Source organism: Raphanus sativus, chromosome 4, assembly GCF_000801105.2.
Source record: "Raphanus sativus cultivar WK10039 chromosome 4, ASM80110v3, whole genome shotgun sequence".
Lineage (NCBI taxonomy): Eukaryota > Viridiplantae > Streptophyta > Magnoliopsida > Brassicales > Brassicaceae > Raphanus > Raphanus sativus.
The window spans coordinates 14,478,218-14,501,696 of NC_079514.1; the positions used below are offsets into that span (position 1 = coordinate 14,478,218).

Sequence of the window (23,479 nt, forward strand, 5' to 3'; positions counted from 1 at the left end):
TTTCAATCAGAAACTATGTGTTTACATAAGAAAAAAAATATAAAGGGTATAAAGGGTTTAAAGGGTTCAGCCCTATTTTACATAGTTTTAATGGGTTTAAAAGGGTTAGGGTCACTTAGGGTTGGGTTTAAGCTAAATAGGGTTGGGTTGGGTTGGGTTACCCTATACAACATCCCTAACTGCAGGTAATGTACAACTATGACTTGTTAGAATACAGAACTCAGCTTACTCATAATTCTTTATTTTCTCTGATTGCTTGCAGCTGGATTGGCGCCCCTACGGAAGAACCACAGATGAATACATGCAGACCATAGATGATGACACCACAGATGATGACACCACAGATGAGGACATGCCGACGCAGTGAAGAAGAATGCTTTTTACTGTTTATATAAATTTATGCAAGTACTTAGACTTTGTACGTTATTTGGCAAACTTCTCTGCTATGTTGGTTTTGGGCTTTCGTTTCTGATATCTCCAGTAACTTCTTTTTATTTTATTTTTGTCATCACTCCAGTAACTTGTTATAAAGCTACTATTTGGTCCAATGGAGTTAGGAAGATTATACCTTTGAATGTTTAGCAGATGTACGCTGCTTTTTTTTTGTATTTCGGCCTCGAAGCATGTAATGAGCTAGTCAACACGTAGATACAAAAAAGGCGCTGAAGGTGTGATCGGGTTATGTTCATTTTAGCTTATGGATCATATAGTTTGTCTAGGCTCTTGCATTTCGTAATGAATCTGGCTGTATTTGATTATTGTCTTCTCTGTGGATGATTGGGTTTTTTTCAAAAGAAAAGTTACTATATTTGATTGATTATCTTCTGGCTGGGCAAATAAACCGATTTCACTTGACAACGCAAGAAAGCGTATGAACGAGGAACCGTAAGCACAACACTAGCCCACTCAAGAGTTCCCCAAACTTCATGACCACCACTACTGTCTTTCAAGCGCAATAACCGAACACCAAATCTCCTTGTAATTTTTGACATTGATCAAACTTGTCCCACAAGACTAAGAGTTTAATTTCCCACCGTAAGTTAGCTATTGCAATAACACCACCACTACAATAATACTTGTTCAAGAGCACCAAACCTTTGACCGTTCTCCAACTTTTAAGCATTGCGTCGTACCAACGGAAACCTCTTTTACCACAAGAGTACCTAACATGACCTATCTCACACTTTCTCCCAAACTTGTGTGCTTTTGATGAAACTCTCCATCTACCTTCTTTTGGATCATAGTAATGATCAGTCTTCTCGTTGCTCTCAACGTAGACCCTTCTCCTGGTCACGTTCATTGTCTTAATCAAAGAGGAGCGGAGCTCAGGGCCAGGGTCAGGTAAAGATTCCCAAGTTTGAGTCTTTGTATCTAAAACCTCAGCCCAACTCGTGGATTCATCTGCATTGCAACCTCCCATTACATATATTTTCCCATCAAGAGCCCTCGCGATGGCATTCTCTCTAGTCACTTTCATTCTAGGGGCTTTACGCCATGGGAAATGTTTGCTTTTACCCCATGGAGTGAGAACACCCATATTACGGACCAAGAGTAGGGATGAGATGGGAGAGTTATTGCATTGTTTGAGTCTATACTGTTTTGAACCAAACATACCGAAATGCGGTGTTGGTGCACTAGGAGAATATGAAGAAGGTATTATTCTCCTCCTTCAACTCATTTGTTAGGGTTTGACTAGGCTTTATCCACATGCTGTACCACGAAGGAAGACGGTGATCTGGTAGCTGTAAGCAGAAGTGAAGGACGTTTTCACGTGTTTTGGAGTGAGATCGCGCAAGGTATAGCTCATTGGAAAGGATGAGAGAGTGGAAGGTCTTGGACACTAGGGAGAGTTTAGGGTAGTGCGACTTTGATATGTGTGCTAAACAGGTTACAACGATCTCATCTGGAAGCGAAGAAAACGACGGAGACGGCGGAGCGGTGGTGGTCGGATTCCTAGCAAAAGTAGATATCAATTTGTTGATGAGGGTGATTACTTTTAGCGAATTTTTATATAAGTAACTTTTTGCATGCAGCGGCCTCCTCGAGACAGAGACTTTGTTTGTCGAGCAACCATCTTTGTATAGTTTGAGAACACAAACGCAGGTTAAGTCTTTATGGAGTTATCATGTAAAAAACCTTTTGCTTTTCTTTTAAACATTTTTTTAACACATTTCTTTAATATCGACTCGACCCTTGTTTAGAAAAATAGTAATCAAATCAACTCTCTTTGGTTGTTTCGCAATGTATGTGTGTGTTTTAATGACTTGCCTTTTCAAATCATTTTCTATGTCCTGAAGAGGCAATAAGAACCGCGACTGCAACGGTGAACATGAAGAGCATGCTGGTAAGAAGTATATATGTTCTTCTAGATGATCTCCTGTACTCTCCAAACAGCATTATCCCCCAAAAAGTGCTCACAAGTGGAAGTGCCTGATTGAAGCACAACAAAACCAAAGTATAAAGATATGTATTTTTTTTTTAATTTCACTCTAGAGAATATGTTACTAGTCAAAAAAAAAAACCTGAACAGCGCCTGCAGCTGCATAACCGGCCGTTTGACCTCCCATAAACTGAAGACCATTACCAAAACCACAGAGAAGTCCAGCAAGTAATGACCATCCTCTACCGTTCCAGTCATTGAGGTAAGCCTTGAAAGAAGATCTTGGGAGACCAAGTATAGGCCAATAGAGAAACTTGATGTTTAGTATCAGAGCACTCACAAATGAAGAGACTAAAAAGTAGAAGAACGCAGTGTACACATTGAGTTTTGAAACTCCATGTTTCAAAGTGTGCCATTGATCGTTTGTCGCTAAGTTAAATGCAGGTGAGAACAGAGAGAAACAGATACCGGCAAAGAAAGTTATCGCCAGTCCTATTATTGTGCTTTTCCCAGTAACCTATACACACAACTCTTGAGCTTTAAGAGATGATATATTAGCTGTGTAATGGAAAAAATAAAAGTTACTTCCAACCTTTATAGCTCTCTGTTTCTCAAGCTCTATAAGAAAAGCTGCACTCCCTTTCTCATTCGCTAACCCATTGGCAGGATTTGCCTCCATTTGGAAGGATGAAACATTCTCTAAACTGAAACAAGAATCAAGATTAGGGCCAAACCAGACCAAAGTAAGCCAGCCCAAAGAACTAGTAATGAAAAATTTCTTTTAAACCTTTTAAATTCTTGGACTTTGGTTTTGGTTATCAGCTGCATTGGATTTATAAACAGCTGATCCTAAGCAAACAGCTACCAAGAAACAAGCGATGCCCGGGAAAAGGACTTCAGCTCTGTTGATCCTATCATCCAAGAAGTAGTTCAACGTTGTGCCTACAAAAAGGTAATGAAAGAACCAAAATGTATATGATCAGAAGAATGAAATAGTACCAGTTAAAACTAGTTAAAGAAAGAAGAGTTTACCGATAATAACGGCGATACTAGCAGTGATGACTTCAGTGACAGATAAACCAACAAAAGCCCAAGCATATTGTGTTGCTAAGGTTCCAAGGTTAAGAACTATTCCTCCAGCCATCGCAAACATCACAGACTGCTTGTTATCCTGTGATAAACAAACCGTGTTTTAGAAAATGTATTCGTAACTGACTGACTTGGGAAAGCTGTGCGAGGAAATTAGGTCTGCTTGGACCTATTTGGCCTAGTGTAAACGATATGGTAACTGCAGCTAACAGATTTGTGAGTGTGTAGTCAAGATAAATGTGCTGAGGAAGTCGACCGCGTCTTTCGGTTAGAGTCATGATTGCTGGCCACGTCCCTAAGAAGAGCAGAGCCAAAAGCATACAAGTGATTGCTCCTTCTTTGCTCTCTATCATATACATATCTTTCACTCTCTAATGTAGTATATCACAGAGAAAAACTCTGCATCAAACAAAAAGATGTGAGACACTTCGGTCATCTAATATTCGATGTCTCAAAAGTGAAACTAGCTTTGTGTTCACGTGAAGTGTAAAGAACATAACACAAAACTCGAGCTGATACACCATGAAACTCAAACCTCTGTTTCAGTAAAGAAATTCCTGGTCTGAATGCACATTAAAGATCGATATCAATCTCAAATGAAAAGTGTTAGTTCTGTCAGATATCTATTAATTAAGAAGTCAGGAAAAATTAATATATAAAACTAAAACGCAACACGAGAGAAAATCTTTTGGGTTTCTTAGAAGCCATAAGAACATAGACTAAAATGGTAAGAGATCTTTGACTAGTACGTGGGTTTCTTGAAAGAGAGTACCTTTTAAAAGCTTTTGCAGATAACCAGAAAAGAGAGACAGTACAAGAAGGAATTTATCTCCTCACTTGATTGGTAGATCCAGATTTAGAAAGAACTTAGCTTCCCATTTTCTATAAAATAAATCTCAAGTTGCGTTATGATTAGTTTCCCTAATTATTGCCAAATCTCTTTCAAAATCTTACAGCTATATCCTATATGCCTATATATATATAAAGTATTATAGCTGTCCGTAAAAGAAATACATTCATACATCCTTGTCAAAATCTTACGGCTATATATGTTTGCAAGATATTGGAAGAGATGTATGAAACTATGTGTGACTGACTTGAGAAAGCTGCTAGGTAAAATTTGTTTCTGCTTGGACCTATTTGAACAGATTTGTGATTGTGTAGTCAAGATAAATGTGTTGAGGAGACCAACCTCGTCTTTCTATTAGAGTCATGACTGCTGGCCATGTCCCTAAGAAAAGCAGAGCCAAGAGGATACAAGATATTGCTCCTTCTTTGCTCGCTATAGTATACACAAAAAGAAACAGCTGCATAAAAGAAAATTGAGATGGAAGAATCTTAGGCTAATTGAGTTCGAGTAAGGTTACAAGAACAGAACACTAGACACATCTTTGTAAAATCTACAGAAAACTCAAACCTCTGTTTCACTACATTTCATTACTTCCCTCGATCTAAATCTAACACTATTGGTCGTTGGTTCTGGTGAGATCATAAACATAAAAGAACGACCATCACTTTGCTTTTTTTTTATCTTTCTAGGAATTGTTACGTTTTTGAATGTTTCTAAACAAACAATAAACATATATAAACTCTATCAACGAGTTTTCTTGGGATAAATCATACTTATTACTAAAATTTTCAAACATCAAATATGTAAAGAGAAAGGTTCTGGGATAAAACAAAAAAAATCTTGATTGAAATTAAAGAAGACTCTCTGACAGCTAGAAACACACAAAGACTAAGCAAACCATGGTACAAACCATTGAGATTCATTTATATAAAAACATGGCTTCCTATGCCATTCGATTTCGCTCGTGGCGATATTGAAGACACCGCAGTTCGAACCACGATGATCATGATCTGGCCAAACGTCATCATCAACGAAACAGATTGACCCACTCTTGACTCCATAACCAACATCTTCAACAGGTGCTTTTACTGTAACCCCATGACCAAAAATCAACATCTCATGATCTCCAATAGATTCTACTCTTTCCCAGTTGCTACTCTCAAAATTCATCTTAAAGACGTAAAACATTATCTTTCCTTTCAAGCTCAAGATGATCAGAACCTCTCCTGATTCTTGAATCGCTATCTTCTTCTTCAAGCTGTTATTCCATTGTTGCTCATCGAATTGAAACCGTTGATTCAGATTCGGGTTCTCGTTATTGTCGTTACAGTCTCTGGAGAGATAGAAAACATTGATGCGATGATCAGTTGTTAAAAGATAAAGCTTACTGTTTCTATAAGCCATGTCCAGAAAACGCGAGCCTTTTCTACTGTTGCTCAGATTTAACCACATTTCATCTCCTTTCTTGTACGAGAACAAGTAAGCATGTCTGAAAGTCCATGCAACGAAATAATCACCCGTTTTCTCGTTTATCCAAAGAACAGCTGAACTTTGCCATTCAAGAACGTCTTTCGACACGTAAATCTTCTTACCACAAGGTTCCACCAAGTATCCACATAAGTCGGAGCATTCCAAATCATCATCGTTATCGAAAATAATTCCCCAACCATCAAGATGCGAACTCATTGATGGAAGATTAATTCTTTTACACGTCAAAAGGTTAAAAATATGGAATTCCAGACGAGAATCAACCATGAGGAGCCAGTTTTCGAAGCTGGCCATGCAATATCTTCTGTTGGAGCGTCCGACAAGTTTTCTAGTGCAAATCTTGTCTTCTTCGGGATCGAACAACCTCGAAGAATCGCCTTGGTGTATGATATGTAATGAATTACAAGGAGGTCTAAGGCATGTTTTCCAAACGGAATACCAATCTGAGCAAACGGTTTTTGCTCGGTTGGATGCAAGAGGGTTCAAGGTTTCGAGGATCTTTCGTAAAACATCGGGACAGAGCTTGGACCAATCACGAGTTCTAGACGCGTTCCCTCTCTTATTCATCTTTCTCATTAGTTCCTTATGCGTATCCATGTCTGCGCCTTAATTACCTGCCGAGGCCGAGCACAGCGATGAAACTATGGTTTTAGTTTTGAGTTAATTGTAGCACGAAAGAAAACCCTAGCGGTAGTTTTAAAATATATATATTATATCAGATACTATTAAAACATGAAAATGTCCTGTTGATAATAGTTGGGTCCAATTTATATATAAAACTTAATTTTCGCATAAACTTATTAAGTAGCTAAAGATTGTGTTTCTTCAAAATTGTGACATTTGTTATATAATTTTACTTAATACTAATATTTTTCTAAACAAGAAAAAACTACACAAATAGTTAAATAAATTATGAAAACAAAAGTGAGTCTGGGAATCAATTAGAACTCTTAAAAGATTATTTAATTAAAAATATAGTAGGTTTTAGGTTCGAAATCTAGTAGAACAAGTACTCTTTGCTGAGGCTCGGCTTGAAAGTACGACCTCCACACTTACTCTCCTACACTGCTGCTTACGCTTTTATGTCAGGAACACTGTATACGGTGATTTGATATTTTGATTGTTCATGAATCAATCAATACAAAAGAGTATATATATATATATATATATATATATATATATATATATATATCTTCTTACTTACTTAACACTGTTTTGTTTTTCCCCCTTCAGATGAATCAAATCATCGAAGCACGAAAGGAAGAATCCAACAGGGTCAAGGCTTTTGATCCTTGATTCATATCAACAGGTTTGTATACAAGCTTCTTTTCTCTCTCTCACATGGATCAAGTATAGGAATTGAATCCAATCATTCATTCATTCTCTGTTAATGTTTTGAGTGCAGGTGCATGCAGTAAGATGGTAAACCGCAAGTGAGGAAAAATCAGTTATTTTGGCTCCCAACCCTTTTGTCTTATATGGTGGTGGTGTGTAATCACTTTGAATCTTGGACGTGTAGTTTGTAATAATTAATAACCTTGCTAGTTTTTGTAATAATAACCTCAAGACCTATGAAATTTTGTGTCTACTTTATTGAAATATATCAATCAAACTCGAACCTCATAGTCTCTAAACATCCAACGATCTCTTAAATCGAGTTCGCCATTTGAGGAGTGAGATAAATTCTTCCAGTCACCAACCTTCACACCTTTCCTAAACAACACATTAATTAGTATCTGCACCAACTCTTTTCGTCCCATTCTCTTTAATCTCCAAGCTGCTCAAAAAAATGTATAGTAAGATCGTTAATGAGCCTTGTAAGAGTCCAACCATGTTGTAGCAATGAATTATCTCGCTTCTGGTTGGTAGATCTTGACGCGTTTGATCATTAGCTCGCCCTCGCTCGCAGTGGTTAACACCTCTGTGTCTTTTGTTTACATAACAACATATATATGTTTCAAGTTTCAACTCTATATAAATTAACTAGCAGACAACTGTAAGCCCTTGTGTTGTTCAACTGTCTCTTCTCTTGTGTTGAACTTAACATAAGTTTAATACTAACTGAGAATAAGCATCAAATTTAATTCGTTATCATCATATAAAATCAATACCACGATAATCTTACTTTCTAATAAACTCTGCAACTTTGTTCACCACTTTACGAGCATTATAAGAATCAGGATCCTTCAAATGATGAACATGACCTTCGTCTTTAATCTCCATCACCTCAACCTCTCCTTCCCACCCACTCCTCTCCAGCTTCGCCACGTAACCCAAACCTTGTCTCGCAAACGTGTCATCCCCCGCGACCACCACCAGAACCCGCCCGCAACCCAACCCGGATATATCAACCGACTCGGATCCGACCACGTTAAAAAACGGATCATCCACTCCATCTTCACTATTCGGACTCGCGACTCTCCAACGCGCTTCAACGTTTCTCCTCTTGGCCTCGTCTCTCGTCTCCAACTCGTCCACCGGAGCTTTCCCCCAGAAGTACGGGTGGATCAAGATAACACCGGAGATGAGCGAGTCTACACCCTCTCTCTTCGCTCGCATCGCTAGGTGGTGAGAGATGTTCCCGCCGGCGCTGTCTCCGGCGAGGAACACTCTCCCGAAGTCGGCGTGTTCGTTTATCCACCGCGCCGGTCCGGCTCCGGAGATATGAGAGAGCACCCATCTGAGAGCGTCCCACGAGTCTTCGTACGGGATCGGAATCGGAAACTCCGGCGCACGGCGGTAGTCGACGGAGACGGCTAAGCAGCCGGCGGCGGCGACGGTTGAAACGAGGAAGGCGTGGTAAGTCGGAGAAAACGCGGTTTCGATGACGAAGCCGCCGCCGTGGAAGTAGACGAGGAGCGGTAGCTTTTCGCCGTCGGTGGCGGCGGCGGAGTCTTTCTTCTCCGGGAGGAATATGCGGACGGAGAGGTTGTGCTCCGGGGAATAGAGTGTGTCTTTGGAAACGACGCCGTTTTCGGGGGTTAGAGAGGAGGGTGGTTTGAATGTTTCTCCTAGGAGACGCTCGATGCGGCCACTCTTGTAGACTCGATAAGCTGGAGAGTTGTCGACAGCTATCTCGTTATCCATTATTGCTTTTTTTGGACTAAGTTAGATTGGAGGAATGTTTTTTCAAAAAAAAAGATTGGAGGAATGTTCAAAGATAATGCTGAGAATTTTGTTTTTGTCTAAACTCTTATAGTAATGACTAATGAGACATTCGGTTTGTAAAAAAAAAAAATCGGTTTGTTCGGTTTAAATTTGTTTGGTTTTTTGAGAAGGGTATACCTTGGATTCAATTTGGCAACTTTTTTTACGGTCTACCTTGGATTCAAATTTGATTTGGTTTTGGAAATAAATATATTTTAGTAGTGTGTAAATACTGGTTTTTAAGAGAGGAAAAAAGCGAACTAATTGGTTTGCTTGGTATAAAAAAATGTTAACAATCGGATTCAAGATTATTTTTAATTTGATTTTCATTTTGGTTTGGTTTGGTTTGGTTTTATTCACTCTTAGTAGGTTTGGTCGAAACTTGAAACCACGTGATTGTTGTCGATGTAGTGAATGGAAAGCTTATCGGATATGAGAGATGAAAATCAGAAAATGGTTGGACTCTAATAGACGTGCCCGTGACTTGTGTGAGAAAGTCAGAAACCGACACTTCCTCAATGATATATGTGTGGATGCAACTATAAATGTCTAAATCACGGGCTCAAATGAATCTTGTAAAATTTCCAAAATAATAACGTACATATTGTGTTACTTTGTTGGACCAATTTCAGTTTGTTATCACCGCTACAACAAAATAAAGCTATTAGCTTCACTTATTGTATTTGTTTGAATCAATTATTATTGACACAAACAAAATTTAATATTCTCTCTATTTCAGTTTAATTATCGTTGTAGAGTAAAATTATTATTTTAAAATAAATATCGTTTATAAGTCAATGCAATTTATTAACATATTTTAAAAATATACAAAATTAAATATTTTTTTAAATATGTATGCATAAACTTAAAAGAATAATTAAAATATAATGGATGGAATATTCTTTTACAAACTCTCATGCCCTATCTAAAAGTTTGAATGGGTCCTGAGCAATAACAAGGTGCAACATTAACCTTTAGCTTTGACTCCTCAAACTTTTCAGAGTTAATTATATAATCATACATGTTTAAATTGTTATATTTTAAATACTAAATTATCTTTGGCTATAAAATCATAGGGTTGACCATGCTAAGAACATCTAAATTGGTAATTTCTCATCAAAATATTATATTAACATTTAATCTTTCAAATAGAAACAAAAAATTAATAATATTTTTCTCAAAAATTGAACCTCATATCAAAATATTTTTGTACACATCTAAAACTATGATAATAATTTTATGATGAAAAATCCTCAAAAACTAAATAATAGTGTTCTAAAAATTCTAAAGAATAAAAATACAATGTTTTGGATCCATGCAATAGTTTCATAGATTTTTTTAAATGAGAAACTATTACATGGATCTCTCAAGTTTTTAAATATCTATTCAGCATTTTATTATATATTTCAAATAATAGTTTACATATTATGATGTATGATTTTTTCTAATTAATTTTGTTAACAATGCATGAAGTTATTACTCGATTCAATATGAGTAAAAGAATTTTACTTCAAAAAAATATTTAGTCAAAAATATGTGTAAAAATATTTTACCTCAACCCCATCAAAGGTGCGATTAGTAGTTTAAAAAAACATGTTGAGTCATACTAAACAACTAGGTTAAGACAGCTGCTTTGCGCATGATAAATATTATGTATACAAAATATTTTGACATATATTATATATTTTATATCCATGGTCATATTATAAAATAATGAATATATTGAATAATTTGAATCAGTAATTATTATGTATATAACTTAATTGGAGTAAGCACATAATCAAAATAATAATTCTTGTTTATTTACATTAAATTGTATTGCTAAATAAATAAAAACAATTATTTTTATTTATTTTATATGGTATATAATAATTTTAGATGATATTGACATAGAAATATAGTATATTTAATATTAATATTAATTATTGAGGCTTTTACTCATATGATTTCATTAACATTTGTATATTTGTTGTAATAAAAAAATTAAAACATTAATTACAAATTTCCAACGTGAGATTTTTAATAGTTTTAGTAATTTGTAATCGTTTAAAAAATTTAATGAAAATTTTGAGATTAAAATATTAAGGTCTCAATACTTTTTCAATGCAAATTTCTATATTAACATATTTATGTATTTTATATGGTATATAGTTTAATTTATCTATATATAATCTGAATATCTATTAAGCGAGGTTTCATATTCATATGATTTTATGATCATTTGTAACTTCTAATAACAAAAAATATGTTTAAGCATTCTCACAAAATTTTCAATATGGTAATTTATAGTCATTTTTAAAAAATCTAATTTTTTTATTATATGGTTACTGTGAGTTTTTAATTTCCTTTAATAGTATTAGAAAGTAAACAAAATGATACAAAATTGTTATCAAATATTTATACTTCAAAATCATTAATTATAATATATATTTTAATCGTATTAGGTAATTTCGTAAGTTTTAATTAGTGAAAGTTAATAGGATTTTAATTCTCTAAAGATTTTCATTGATTCTAACAATATGGCTTCCTATATTTATAGAATCCATATATCCTTTTGGCTTGATTGGCGATGATTTATTGGGATTATGTTAAATTTTTTCTACTACAATTTATTTGTTTTCCATATAATATATGCAAAATATGTACGATGAATTGTGTAAAAAGAAAAAGATGTCAAGGACTCAAGGTAATACAATTCTTTGGTTCACCCTTTTTATCTCTCTCTTTCTATTTCTCTGTTTTTAATTATATCACATCTTAAAATAGTTTGATTGTTATTTGTGTTGTTTACAAGTTATGTTTTGTTTCATTATTTTATTTGTTTAGACTAGTAGCGAAAAGCTTTGATGTTTAACTGTTTGTTTGTGATAAATATTTTTATGTGTATGAACTTACTAATAATGATTAACTCCACATAAGATTGCAATGGGTGATAAAAAAAATCAGTATAGCTTATGAAATTCAGAGAAAACCAAGGTTTTGATATAACTACTTGTGGAAGGGATTCAATTTGGATGGCGGGACAGTAATAGTATAATGAACAAAGCAACGGTGGAACATAAAATACTACCAGTCCTGAATGAAAGACTTGGATGCCAAAAAATCCACAAGCATTACCTAAGCAGAATCAAGTTCTTGAAGGATCAATATTAACGCTATGTTGATCTTTTAAATAACGGTTCAGGCCTTGGATGGGATCCTATTATGAAAAGATTTGTGGCTTCTAAAGAAGTATGAAATGACTATTTAAAGGTATGTATTTAATTTGCATCATTGTTATTCTTTTATTCATGTTGTATTTTAACTATATTTTTTTTTGTAGGGGCATTCAAAACACAAGTTCTTACGCTATGACTTTAGTGAACAGTTTGATTATTCGAAAATCATATTTGATTGTGGAACTGCTAATGGTAGTTCTTCAATTGGCTTGGATGATACCACGGATGCTCGCATCTTCACGGTTGGTGACAGTCAAGTACAAGAAAACTTGAATTTTGAGGACATCAGTGATGATTTTTATGCTCAGCAACCATCCCCAGAAAATGTTATCAAAAGGCGTGTGGAAAAATTTGTCTCGAGAAAGCGATCTCGAACAGACGCATCTAGCAGTTCAATTGAGATAAACAGTGATCAAAGTGATGCTATGGTAATGATGACCAGCAAGATCCTTACTTTCATACAGCAGAGAAAAAAAAAGACAACAAAAAGAAGTTGAGAAAAGAGAAGTTGAAAAGAAGAAAAATAGTGTTCAGGATGCTATGAAAGAGGTTTCTAATTTGGATGATCGTATCAAATTTAAAGTGGTGATGACCCTTATCTACTCCTTAGGAATGAAAGATGTCTTCACTGATATGTCCATAGAAGAACGCTATGGTTGGATCCAAAGCAATGTCAAATAAGAATGATCATCCAAAGCAATGTCAACTACGATTGATCTTTGTTTTATTATCTCTGTTTTAGACTATTTTGTTATTTCTTTACAATCATTCTAGACTGCTTTTTATTATTTATAGATACCAAACTGGTTTTAGTTTAATATATACTAGATCATGACCCGCTCGACCGAGCGGAAGTAAATTTTTTTTTATATTTGTTTTTACTAAATGTTATACATGATCGCAATGTGTATTAATATAAAATTTTGATAAATAACAATGTGTACTAATGTGTTTAAATAAGCAATGTGTTTAATTACTAAATTTGATTTTTAAATTTTATGATAACGTAAAGTATTTTTTTCTATATTATTTTAAATATATAGTGCTATATATTTTGTATTTTCAACATTTATCATATAAAACTTACATTGGGATATTATTTATATGAAAATATGTATAACATAATATATTTATATATTATATAAACATATGCACACCCGCAGATGTTTTATTTTTAAAATGTATTCTATATTATTTAGTTTTATGTAGTATCGAGTTTGTATATTCAATTTTGTGTTTAAAGAACAATATCAAAACTGTCTTTCGTATGTAAAAATAACATTTTGCAATCGCGAGTTGTGTCTTTTTATTGTAAACAAAATTTTTATAAAACTTATGTTTTTTTGTACATTACGAAATTTAATTTTTTAAATAATTATTACGTAATTTCAAAATGAATTTGATCTCTGAGGTCTAATATATTTTGTGTGTAATGGTTCAAAGCATTTTTGATATATATTATATTTCAGTTTGGTTTGTTTTTAGTATTACTGTATAAATATAATACTATACAATATTACTATATTCTATACAATATATGAAGCTATGTGTTATTTGTTTTAGAAAGTAGATTAGGCCCAACATAGTTATAAGAATAGTCATATATTTATGTATGTGTCTATGACTTATCTACCTAATGTTATTCGTACTAATAAAATTAATGTGGCCAATGAAAGTATACTGATCAATTTAAAATGAATTGTATAGGGTAATTATAGAACGATTAATATTTTTAGTATTCTTAGTATATATCTTATTTAAATCGACATGTAATAAATGTAAAAATCATATATGGAATATGGACAAAAAGAAGAACTGTATTTAGGAAATACATCAATGCAAAATTAGAGTATAGTACGTATTATATATAAAGAATGAGACATTTAATTTAAATATATGAGGTCCATCTTTAAAAATCCACCTAAAAGAAGTTGTAATGTTCTTGTTTTAATAAGATAGATGATGGGTTTTAAAATTTTTTTGTTGCTTTGCAAAATGTCATGCTGTTGTTATACCATATAGCTTATTTTATTGTTAGTGTCGGTAACCCCACCTAAGTAATTTTATTGTTAGTGTCTTGGTTATTTTACTAAGTAATATATAAAAGAAATTATGTCATTTCAGTTATCAACAATCTATACTATTAAAGCAGGATCCTATTGGTCTTTTTACTAAAAATACCATTTTCTTTACTAACATTTCATATTTCATTAAGGGCAATCAAATAATATTAATGACACATTTATATTGGATCTTTTTTTTGATCCAGCCCACTGCCCACATCATATCTCTCTTGGACCGTTTGGATCTGAAGAAAATAAAATTTAATTTTCTAAACATAAATACTCATTAGACCTGGATTTTCGGGTACCTATTCGGGTACGGGTTGGTTCTTTTGGATATCAGGTTTTTCGGGTTTTGAAATTAAACCCCATTCGGGTATTATAAAATTTTGGGTCAGGTTCGAGTCGGGTTCCGGGTTCGGGTGGGTTCGGTTCTCATGCATAAGAACCTAAAAAATAACCAAATAACCAAAATATCTAAAACGGATTCGGTTATTTGTACTCAAAGTAACCAAAGTATTTGATCCGATTCAAATTTTTGTATCCAAATTACTCAAAAATAACCAAAAGTGACCAAAAATATTTATTCTATACAGTTTTTTTTGGGTAGACTTTTATCCAAACTATCATATTTTATCCAAAAATACTCAAAAGTATCGAAAATAACTATTATAGTTGACTTATAATATTAGTTTAAAATATTAAAATAATTATAAATATAATTATAACATATATTTTTAGATATATATATTCACATTTCAGATATCTTCGGGTACTTATTCGGTTCTCGGTTCGGGACCGGTTCTTTGGATATAGTAATTTAGAACTCATTCGAATATTTATTCCGGGTCTGATCGGATTTGGAACCCTGATTTTCGGATCGATTTCGGGTTGGTTCTTCGGGTCCGAATATTGTGATCATGCCTATTCTACTTTAAAATGAAACACGATAAAGAAAGATAAAAAGTTTAAGTTTTTTATAAAAAAACAAATATATGAAAATATGATATTTACTAAATATTTATCAATTTAAAAAGAAAATAAAGGAAGATAAATCCGCGCTTTGAAAGCACGGATCAAAATCTAGTTGATTTTAAATTAGAAACTCAATATAAGTCTGATTATTTTTACATAATAGCAAAACCAAAAGAAAATATATCAAAAAAAATCCTATCTTCCCTCTGTCTCTCTCTCCTCGTCGCAAGTCGCAACATAATCTTTGCGTCCCAAAGATGGAGAACATTAGGTTTTCAGTAACCATGAAAGGAAAACATTGTTGGAGATATCAAAAAGAGGATGTTGAGAAAAGAAAGTTTTGAGAAAAGATCTCACGTTAAAAATATATAAAAGACATAAGTGATATATAAAAAAATTATGTCATTTCAGTTATCACTAATTGATTTTAAATTTGAAACTCATTATAAATCTGAATTTAATATGTTCTGTTTTCACAGTGTTGATCTCACTCATGATCTTCCTTTTCGTCTGCTTGAACCAAATCTCATGCCAGCTCCAGCTCGATCTGTCTGGTCACTAAGTAGGAACCGAAGATCAACACGGTCGGAAATATTCTAAACTGCAATGATTCAATGAGGAAGATTGGAAGTAAAGTTGCTGTGGTCGAGCAGTGACGCTGCTTCTAAGGTAATGAGATGGAGAAGATGGTACATAGTTCTTTGGAATAAGTATATGAATAAGCAGGTTGTTCCTCCTTCTCTTATATATAATTTAGGCTTCATAATCACCAAGAATTAATTAGAGATTTTATGAAATTAAGATGTCTTATAGATTGTCAATTACACCAACTAATTCTTTTGACATAAACTACGCATTATTATTTATTTTATTTGAGTATAGAATTTTAATTTTCATTTATTCGTTTCAGAAAAATTACAAAAATTATAGTTGCGATTGCTAAGTTCAAGGGATTGCCGTGCACAAAAAGTATGTCATTACTAATATATCAAAGTTGCTTTATTAAAATATATTGGAAATAAAAACCAAATTAATTATATGCATTACGCCTATATTAAGGATAGATTCACAAATTAAAGTATTTAAAATCAACATTATTAATATAAATTCACTACAAGAAAATAGCTCTATTGCAATAATGATATTTTGTTGCATTATGTTATTATTTTGTTGCCAATACAAAATTGCAATAAAAATGCGATAAATTTTAACTTCTTGCTGTTTGGATGTTGCAAATTCATGTTTGTTGCATATTTGTAGCAAAATTAGCAACAAATTGAGTTGTTGCTATATACGTCGTATTATTGCAACAATTTTTTTGTAACAATTTTGTTGTACATTTACAACGTATTGTTGCAATATCAATAGTGGCAAATCATTGCTACGAAAAATATATAGCAAAGAACATAGCAAATTTGCAATACCATTTTATTGCTATTTTATAGTGGCAAATCATTTATCATTTATTAAATTTTAAAATACTGTTATTATTTGTATGTAACTGAAGTTAATTAAAAAAACCAGTAAATGAATTTATATCAATAATTAAATTAATCAAAATATTTTCTTATTAACTCTTTACATTAAAATACAATATGACGAGGAAAGAAATATAGATCCAAGCTTTTAACAACAGTAATAAAAAAGATAAACAAATAAATAGATTTGGCTATGAAGTTTCTTGAGTTGTGATTCTTCTTCCTCTTCTTCTTCTTCTCTTCATGTTTATTTCAATCATCAATCTTTATTGGTAGCATGAATTTTCCGGTGGATTTTCCTTAAGACATCTACTTTCCAAAATATTAGTAGACTTTGTCTTTTATACTTCCGGATGTTGCTGATCCTAACAACGGAAGATTATTTAGTCACACACGAAGGTTATAAATATAGTTAAGTTTAAAGTTGAGAACAAGAAGAAGAGAAACAAATAATACCTTTTCATAAAAATTCTATCACATTTGTGTGTTTAGTAAATCATAGTTTCCTTTTAAATCCTGCATAATAAGAAACAGAACCCATCATTAAGATTCATATAAGGACAAAAAACATGTTAAATCGTTAATGGAAATTTGCTTTGAATCAAATAGCTTTTAAACTCATAAAAGGACATATTAATAAAAATCAAGGAGAGAGAGAGAGCTAAGATGAGAACCACGATAGAAAAGAAGATGGATTTATTGATGTCAAAGAGTTATAACTATAGGAAAAAGATCCAATTAAATTTAAGTCACATTAAAAAGAAAAGAAATCAAAGCCTAAGAATCGTAACTTCTTTGTAAATTGTAATCTCTATTTTTTGAAGCTTGGAATATTTTGTGTAACTGATTAGTTTAAGTGTGTTGTTTCATTTATCATCAGTTTAACCGATTGATTATTATTTATTAGCATTGATTTTTATTGATGGTAATTTTGTATCATTCTAATAGTCGACGTCAACAAATTAATATATACATCATTTATATAATTGATATAACTTTATGTGATAGTATCATTTTTTGTTAAATTGATACAAATTACCCAAAAATATATCATTTAAAATAAACTGATGTCAAATAAATTTATTAAAACATCACTTATCACAACTGATGTTAGATTATATATATTTGCTTCATTTATAAATAAGTAATTTAAAATAGAATCATTTAGTTGTGATACAATTTAAGTGATACAATTCAACTCTTTTTTTGTAGTGATAGTTGGTGCAAATATATTGTTGCAGTTTTTTGTTATAATAATATTAGATTCATTATTTATTTGTACAGTAAATATATTTATATAATAAAACAAAATAAAATATAAAAGCCAAATCAACAACTTTATTAAATAAAATATAACTCCTACTCCATAAGATATCTCTAGGTATTCTTGATAATGTGAGACACAAAGAATAGTTAGAGTTTCTGATTGGCGAAGTCGACTGGCTCAAGGAAAGTAGCTTAATCATCGTAACAACGAGTGACAGGTCGGTAATCGAAGGGAAGATCGATGACATATATGAGGTTCTGAGGTTGAGTGGCAAAGACAGCTTGCAGTGCTTTAGCCATTATGCCTTGCCTGGTAATCCAGTGGGAAATTTTGTACTCAACATACAATTTTTTTTAATTTTTTCTATAAAAGAACATATAATAAGAGAATATAATCAGTCACATTTTTGCCACATGTTTTTTAATATATTTTTTGCTAATTAGCAATGATTTAAAAGTGTTGAAAGTTTCTTGCAAAACTTGCAAGATATTTGTTTATGTTGCAATAGGTTGCAGTTTAGTAACGAAAACATGCAACACTGTTATAGTTGTTATTTTGCAATAAATTTGTAATGAAATTGTAACAAATATTCATTATTGCAAAAATATTGCAATTATCATAGCAAATTAATAACGAAAATGAATGTTGTAATTTTTCTGTTGCAATAGAGCTATTTTCTTGTAGTTTTAATATTCAAATTCATTTTTTTTTTCAAATTCCCTACAAAACAGAACTTGAGATCACGTTACTATATTAAAACTCATACATAATACCAAATGTAAAAACACATCAAAGAATATATGTTGTACGCATTAGAAGAATATATGAACCTAATTGTTATAGAATAAATATATACAATAATAAATATATGCAATAATAAATATAAGAATATACTATGTATAATGGAAAATGTATACAATATGACTATGTGAAAATGTATACAAAAAAAATGACTATGTGACGATGAAGAAGTCTATTCTTTTGCTAGGGTGGTTTCAATCGTAAAACATCTCATAGTACACTTTATAATGGGAAGCTTTGCTGGAGAAAACCGGTTACAAAGCATGACAATTTAAACTGGTAATTGTTTACTCTATGTGTTGTGTCACTTATGTGTTAATGTTATATCATACTAAGAATTTACCATATAAATAAGTATCAATGGCAATTATTGTAAAATTTCTAGTAACTAAAAGTCTTTTAGTTAAGATGGTTGAGAAGAATTGTGGGTTTATCACATCATCAAAAATGGCAAAATTGTTACTAAAATACCAAAACAAAGTTACTCATAAAAAATCCTTCTCCTTTAATAATAAAGAGATTTTTTATTGGCTTGAAAACCAGATGAGTTATAGTATTTCGGTATGATTTTGGTTCGGTATAATGAAGCTTCCCAATTGCTAGAATCAATTTGTTTGTAAACATGTTATATTTGGTTTTGAAGTTACGTTTTCTTTGTCCAATCATAGATCTCATCTTAACCCATTCACCACGTCCACAAAATCTTTAAGCCAGAATAACTTTACAATATATTCTCATTATGTTGAGTGTTATCTTCAGTAAGCGCATATAACACTTAAAAAGAAAGATTCCATCAACTCTTACTTACATTGCATTGCATACATGAAAGAAAGAAAGAAACAAACAGAAATAAGAAAAGCCTAACTTCAAGAAAAGCAACCTAAGTGGATGTCTGCCTCAAAGAACTTGCATTGATATGTGGCAAAACTTCATCCTTCGATCTAAATCCTTAACCCCACTTGCTAGTCATACTAATATTTTTTTTTTTGGTAAAAGACTAGTCATACTAATATAGAAACACAATGACGGAGAAACCAAGTGTGAGTGCTATTGCAGTGATCAAACTCAAAGCATCATTCCCTGAAGGATCAAAAATTCCGGTCGGACCAAACGCAGGAGGTCCTGGAAAGGTCGGTGTCCCTGGAGCTCCTGTCCCAGCATTTCTGTAAGACAAAGTAGGTAAAAACAAACAGAACTTTCAAGTCACGTTATCATAAATAAGTTTAAACCAAACACAATGTCTCGTACCAAATCTTGAAAATAAAGAAACAAAAAGGAACTTTTATTTTCAATGCAGCTGTAGAAAGTGGTTGGTGGCTAGTGTCTTCATGGTATGGAAGGAAAAAAAAAATCAAAAATGAAATTAAAAATTGCTTGCCCATTCTGGGAGAATCCAACGAGTTTATTGGAAGTTAATTGAGTAAACATACCCAGGACTTGAAGGATAGATGCAACCAGTAACCACAGCTACAAAACAGAGAAAATTATCAAAAAAGATTGCAGCTTTTAGTTCATCAACCCAACAAATTTAGATCTCAAAGGTTTAGTTTAATTAATTTATTTAAGGAGTTACTTGAAGGAGGATTTGGACTGGTAGTAGCAGTTCCTGAGAAATTACAGCTTCCAGGAACTTGACGGGCTCTTTGGAAATAGCTATTCACTGCCCAATCACAATGGCCCTTGACATTGTTGGGTTGGTAACAAGGACCTTTCTCATGGATTTGATTACAATCTCCTAAAACTCCACATGCATAGTCTATCGACGTTTGAAGATCTTTCTCTGCAACTCCATCTCTACATAGACAGTAAGTTGCACCTACAAAAGAGAGAGAGAGATATAAAAAACAGTTTGGAGCTTGAAACTTCGAGAACAGTACAGTTTAAAAAAAACTTCAAGAACAGTATATGATTTGGATTAAATAGGTTCTTTTGAGAAGATCATTGTGATTAGACCATATTGAAAATGATATTTTCCTTTACTAAAGAAATAGAGAGAAGGTGGCAAAAGAAACCAGAAGAAAAACTTACTTGAGTAGCTGGTTAAGGCCAATAGAAACACGAGACCAAGAAGCATTCTCATGATGAATTACTAAAGATAAAGATACAACCCAATGTTGGAGAGAAGGAGAGATTTAAGACTATGATGAGATGAGAGAAAGAAGAGCTTATAAATAAAAGTGACTTCATATTATAGACCATACCGTGTCTCTAGTTCCGAGGTTTAACCAGAGACAAGATTTTGAAATTTCAATGTCTCCAAACTCTCAAGAAATATGTATATGGTCCATGCTAAATTCTGAATTAATATATGTTTATTTTAATGCGAAAGTTGTAACTATATTTATCGATTGATGCGATTTAATTATTCCTTTGGTCAAAATATAGTAACAGCATAAACAAAGTAATCGTGACTCGATCGTGAGACCATAAAGGTATTATGAAAAATTAAAATTCTTAATTATTTGATTAATGTTCCATCTAAGCAAGGTACAATGGACAAAGAAAGTTGAGAACTGACACATTTTTGAAATTTTTTTGCATACTGCGTTAATGACCTTGGCCAGTTGGCCATCTAGTCATGTATGGTTGGTGCACGCTGCATTCCATGTTTGGTAATTAATAAATACTTTCCTTTCGTATTACTATTCAATGTATTCATAATTATTATTTCACCGGTCGTAATATTTTTAGTTTTATACCTAAAAACGGTAAATGTTAACCCAGGTGTCGGGTCAAAAGTTAACCCAACATCGGTTTGATGGTTTCTGCAGCCTGCAGGTTCTGTTTTCTCGGTATGATCGTAAATTTTTGTTTCTTTGCAACTTTTAAAAAAATAAAATTATATTGGATTAGTCCGCCATTTAACCGGGTAAAGTTTAATAATTTATAGCTATTAGAACATTTACAGTGGCATGACTGTTAAATCAATGTATTGGCATGTTGAATAAATTGAAAAGATGAGGTGAATTAAAATTTGTTGAATATTATCAACATGTTGAAAGGGTAAAAAAAGGGGAGACAACAAATACACATGTGATCATCATTTTATTAAAAACAATTATTCATATTTCACCCAGATTATATGACATCAAACATTTTATAGTAGATTGTATTTTTATATCTAATTTTATGTCAAAATTTATCATTTTCATATTTTATAAATATATATTTTTCATTCGATTTGAACATATAAAAATTATTTGTGAAATGACTCCTATAAGTGTTTTTACTATTTGACAAACAATTAATTAAGGATATTAAATTTTAAAATTTATGTAGCTTTTCTTTATTTTAATTTTAATTTCAATAAAAATTGTTAGTAATGTGCATTTACAAATTTATTAAAAATAAAAAATAAAAAATGATAGGGTAAAGTATTGAATTTTCTTAAATAAAACTATTGTAACAAAAGTAAAATGAAAAGGGTGTTGAATAATTAGGTGGAAAAAAAGAAAATAAAATGTGATATGAAAAGTAAAAAGTAAAAAATTGGTGTTGAATAAATGAACCACACTATAGCTATGATTTACAACTTTTATGGTTCAGTTTCATTATTTTTATTTTTTGGTTAAAGGGCTGTCTTGTTTAGTTTTGTTATTAAATATTACCTTTCATACGTATATTATACTATCATTAACAAGTTACAAAATACAGAGTACTTTTAAATGGTAAATTCACAAGATAATTTAACTCTAGAGGTAATAATATCATCAAATTTTGTATAGTAAGTCACACAAAATGATATAATATAAATAGTTACTGAATAAATAGAGTATTTTTAGTCAAATGACAATATTTAATAAAATGCTAAAATTTTCCAAATTACTACACTTTTTCATACTTTTAAAAGTTAATAAAAATAAAAATAAGAATCAGATCATATCTATGATTTATCTTCTGAATGATATTCATTTCCATTTAATGTAAGAATTAAACTAGGACATTAAAATTGATGCAAGTTTTTTTTTATCTAAGTACTCCTATAAAAATGTTAATATAATTCATTTTAATTAAATTTAAAATATAAATAAAATTGAACTGGTAAAAATACAAGTAGCATGTGAGTCTCATGAATTTCTTAGAATATTTCCATTTTAAAACCGGTTTTCTACTGTTTTGCTTTTTATTTTTGTTAGTTATTATTTTATTTGAAAGCCTTTTCATATATTTTCAATCTCTTACTGGCTTGAAAAATATAAGGTTTTGATTTCTTTGTGGCCTTTTTAAAAATATTTAGTAAAATTCTAACTTTACCTCAAATTTGACATCATTTTCTAAAAAAATTACTTTTAAATGATAATTATTTTCATAAATACTTTAAGAATATTATGAAAAACCCCAAAACTACACTCTTTTAAATCATTTATATAATTTTAATAGTTATTTATAAAATTTTGTAAACCAATCATATCCTCTAAATTTTAAACTTTAAATAATAATCATTTAAAAACTCAAATATTAAATATTTAGGCAATTTTCTTTTAAAATATACTGAATATGTTTATATTTATTCATAACATATTGTGTAATGAGAAGGTGACACTTTATGTCATTAATTGTCGTTGTCTAGTTCAAAGTTAAATTTTGGTGTAAGAGAAAACAAAACCACTATGTACCTTTAAGACTTAGACCATCTCCAACTCATCTCTATTTTCATCTTTATATTTTTCTCTTAAATAGAGAAATATTTTTATGAAAGTATATTTTCTCTAGTGTATGTCTA

General features: G+C 31.7%; 3 protein-coding genes and 3 pseudogenes across 3 annotated transcripts; 1 reads left to right on the forward strand and 5 right to left on the reverse strand.

Annotated features, from left to right (window-relative positions):
• Positions 1-803: 803 nt before the first annotated feature.
• On the reverse strand, positions 804-2,074 carry LOC108850365 (putative F-box/kelch-repeat protein At4g39756; annotated as a pseudogene).
• A 153-nt stretch (positions 2,075-2,227) lies between these two features.
• LOC108848840 (ureide permease 1-like) lies at positions 2,228-3,829 on the reverse strand (annotated as a pseudogene).
• Positions 3,830-5,185: 1,356 nt separating this feature from the next.
• Positions 5,186-6,526, reverse strand: LOC108850367 (putative F-box protein At2g04810). The gene has a single exon (XM_057007232.1). The coding sequence runs from the start codon at positions 6,402-6,404 to the stop codon at positions 5,208-5,210; it is 1,197 nt and encodes a 398-aa protein (XP_056863212.1). The 5' UTR covers positions 6,405-6,526; the 3' UTR covers positions 5,186-5,207.
• Positions 6,527-7,811: 1,285 nt separating this feature from the next.
• LOC108850368 (probable carboxylesterase 7) lies at positions 7,812-8,977 on the reverse strand. The gene has a single exon (XM_057006866.1). The coding sequence runs from the start codon at positions 8,892-8,894 to the stop codon at positions 7,929-7,931; it is 966 nt and encodes a 321-aa protein (XP_056862846.1). The 5' UTR covers positions 8,895-8,977; the 3' UTR covers positions 7,812-7,928.
• A 2,902-nt stretch (positions 8,978-11,879) lies between these two features.
• On the forward strand, positions 11,880-12,884 carry LOC108849881 (uncharacterized protein At2g29880-like; annotated as a pseudogene).
• A 6,641-nt stretch (positions 12,885-19,525) lies between these two features.
• On the reverse strand, positions 19,526-21,045 carry LOC108851927 (PLASMODESMATA CALLOSE-BINDING PROTEIN 3). The gene is made up of 4 exons (XM_018625403.2): positions 20,785-21,045; positions 20,330-20,572; positions 20,187-20,223; positions 19,526-19,919 (listed from the first exon to the last, which is right to left on the reverse strand). The coding sequence occupies exons 1-4, from the start codon at positions 20,834-20,836 to the stop codon at positions 19,763-19,765; spliced, it is 489 nt and encodes a 162-aa protein (XP_018480905.1). The 5' UTR covers positions 20,837-21,045; the 3' UTR covers positions 19,526-19,762.
• Between the last annotated feature and the right edge of the window lie 2,434 nt (positions 21,046-23,479).

Bases quoted from the DNA above. Each gene is read 5' to 3' on its own strand.
- LOC108850367 (XM_057007232.1), bottom strand. From the start codon at position 6,404: ATGGATACGCATAAGGAACTAATGAGAAAGATGAATAAGAGAGGGAAC.
- LOC108850368 (XM_057006866.1), bottom strand. From the start codon at position 8,894: ATGGATAACGAGATAGCTGTCGACAACTCTCCAGCTTATCGAGTCTAC.
- LOC108851927 (XM_018625403.2), bottom strand. From the start codon at position 20,836: ATGAGAATGCTTCTTGGTCTCGTGTTTCTATTGGCCTTAACCAGCTAC. The intron at 20,573-20,784 runs GTAAGTTTTTCT...TCTCTTTTGTAG, and splicing joins GGCCTTAACCAGCTACTCAA to GTGCAACTTACTGTCTATGT. The intron at 19,920-20,186 runs GTATGTTTACTC...TTTGTCTTACAG, and splicing joins ATCTATCCTTCAAGTCCTGG to AAATGCTGGGACAGGAGCTC.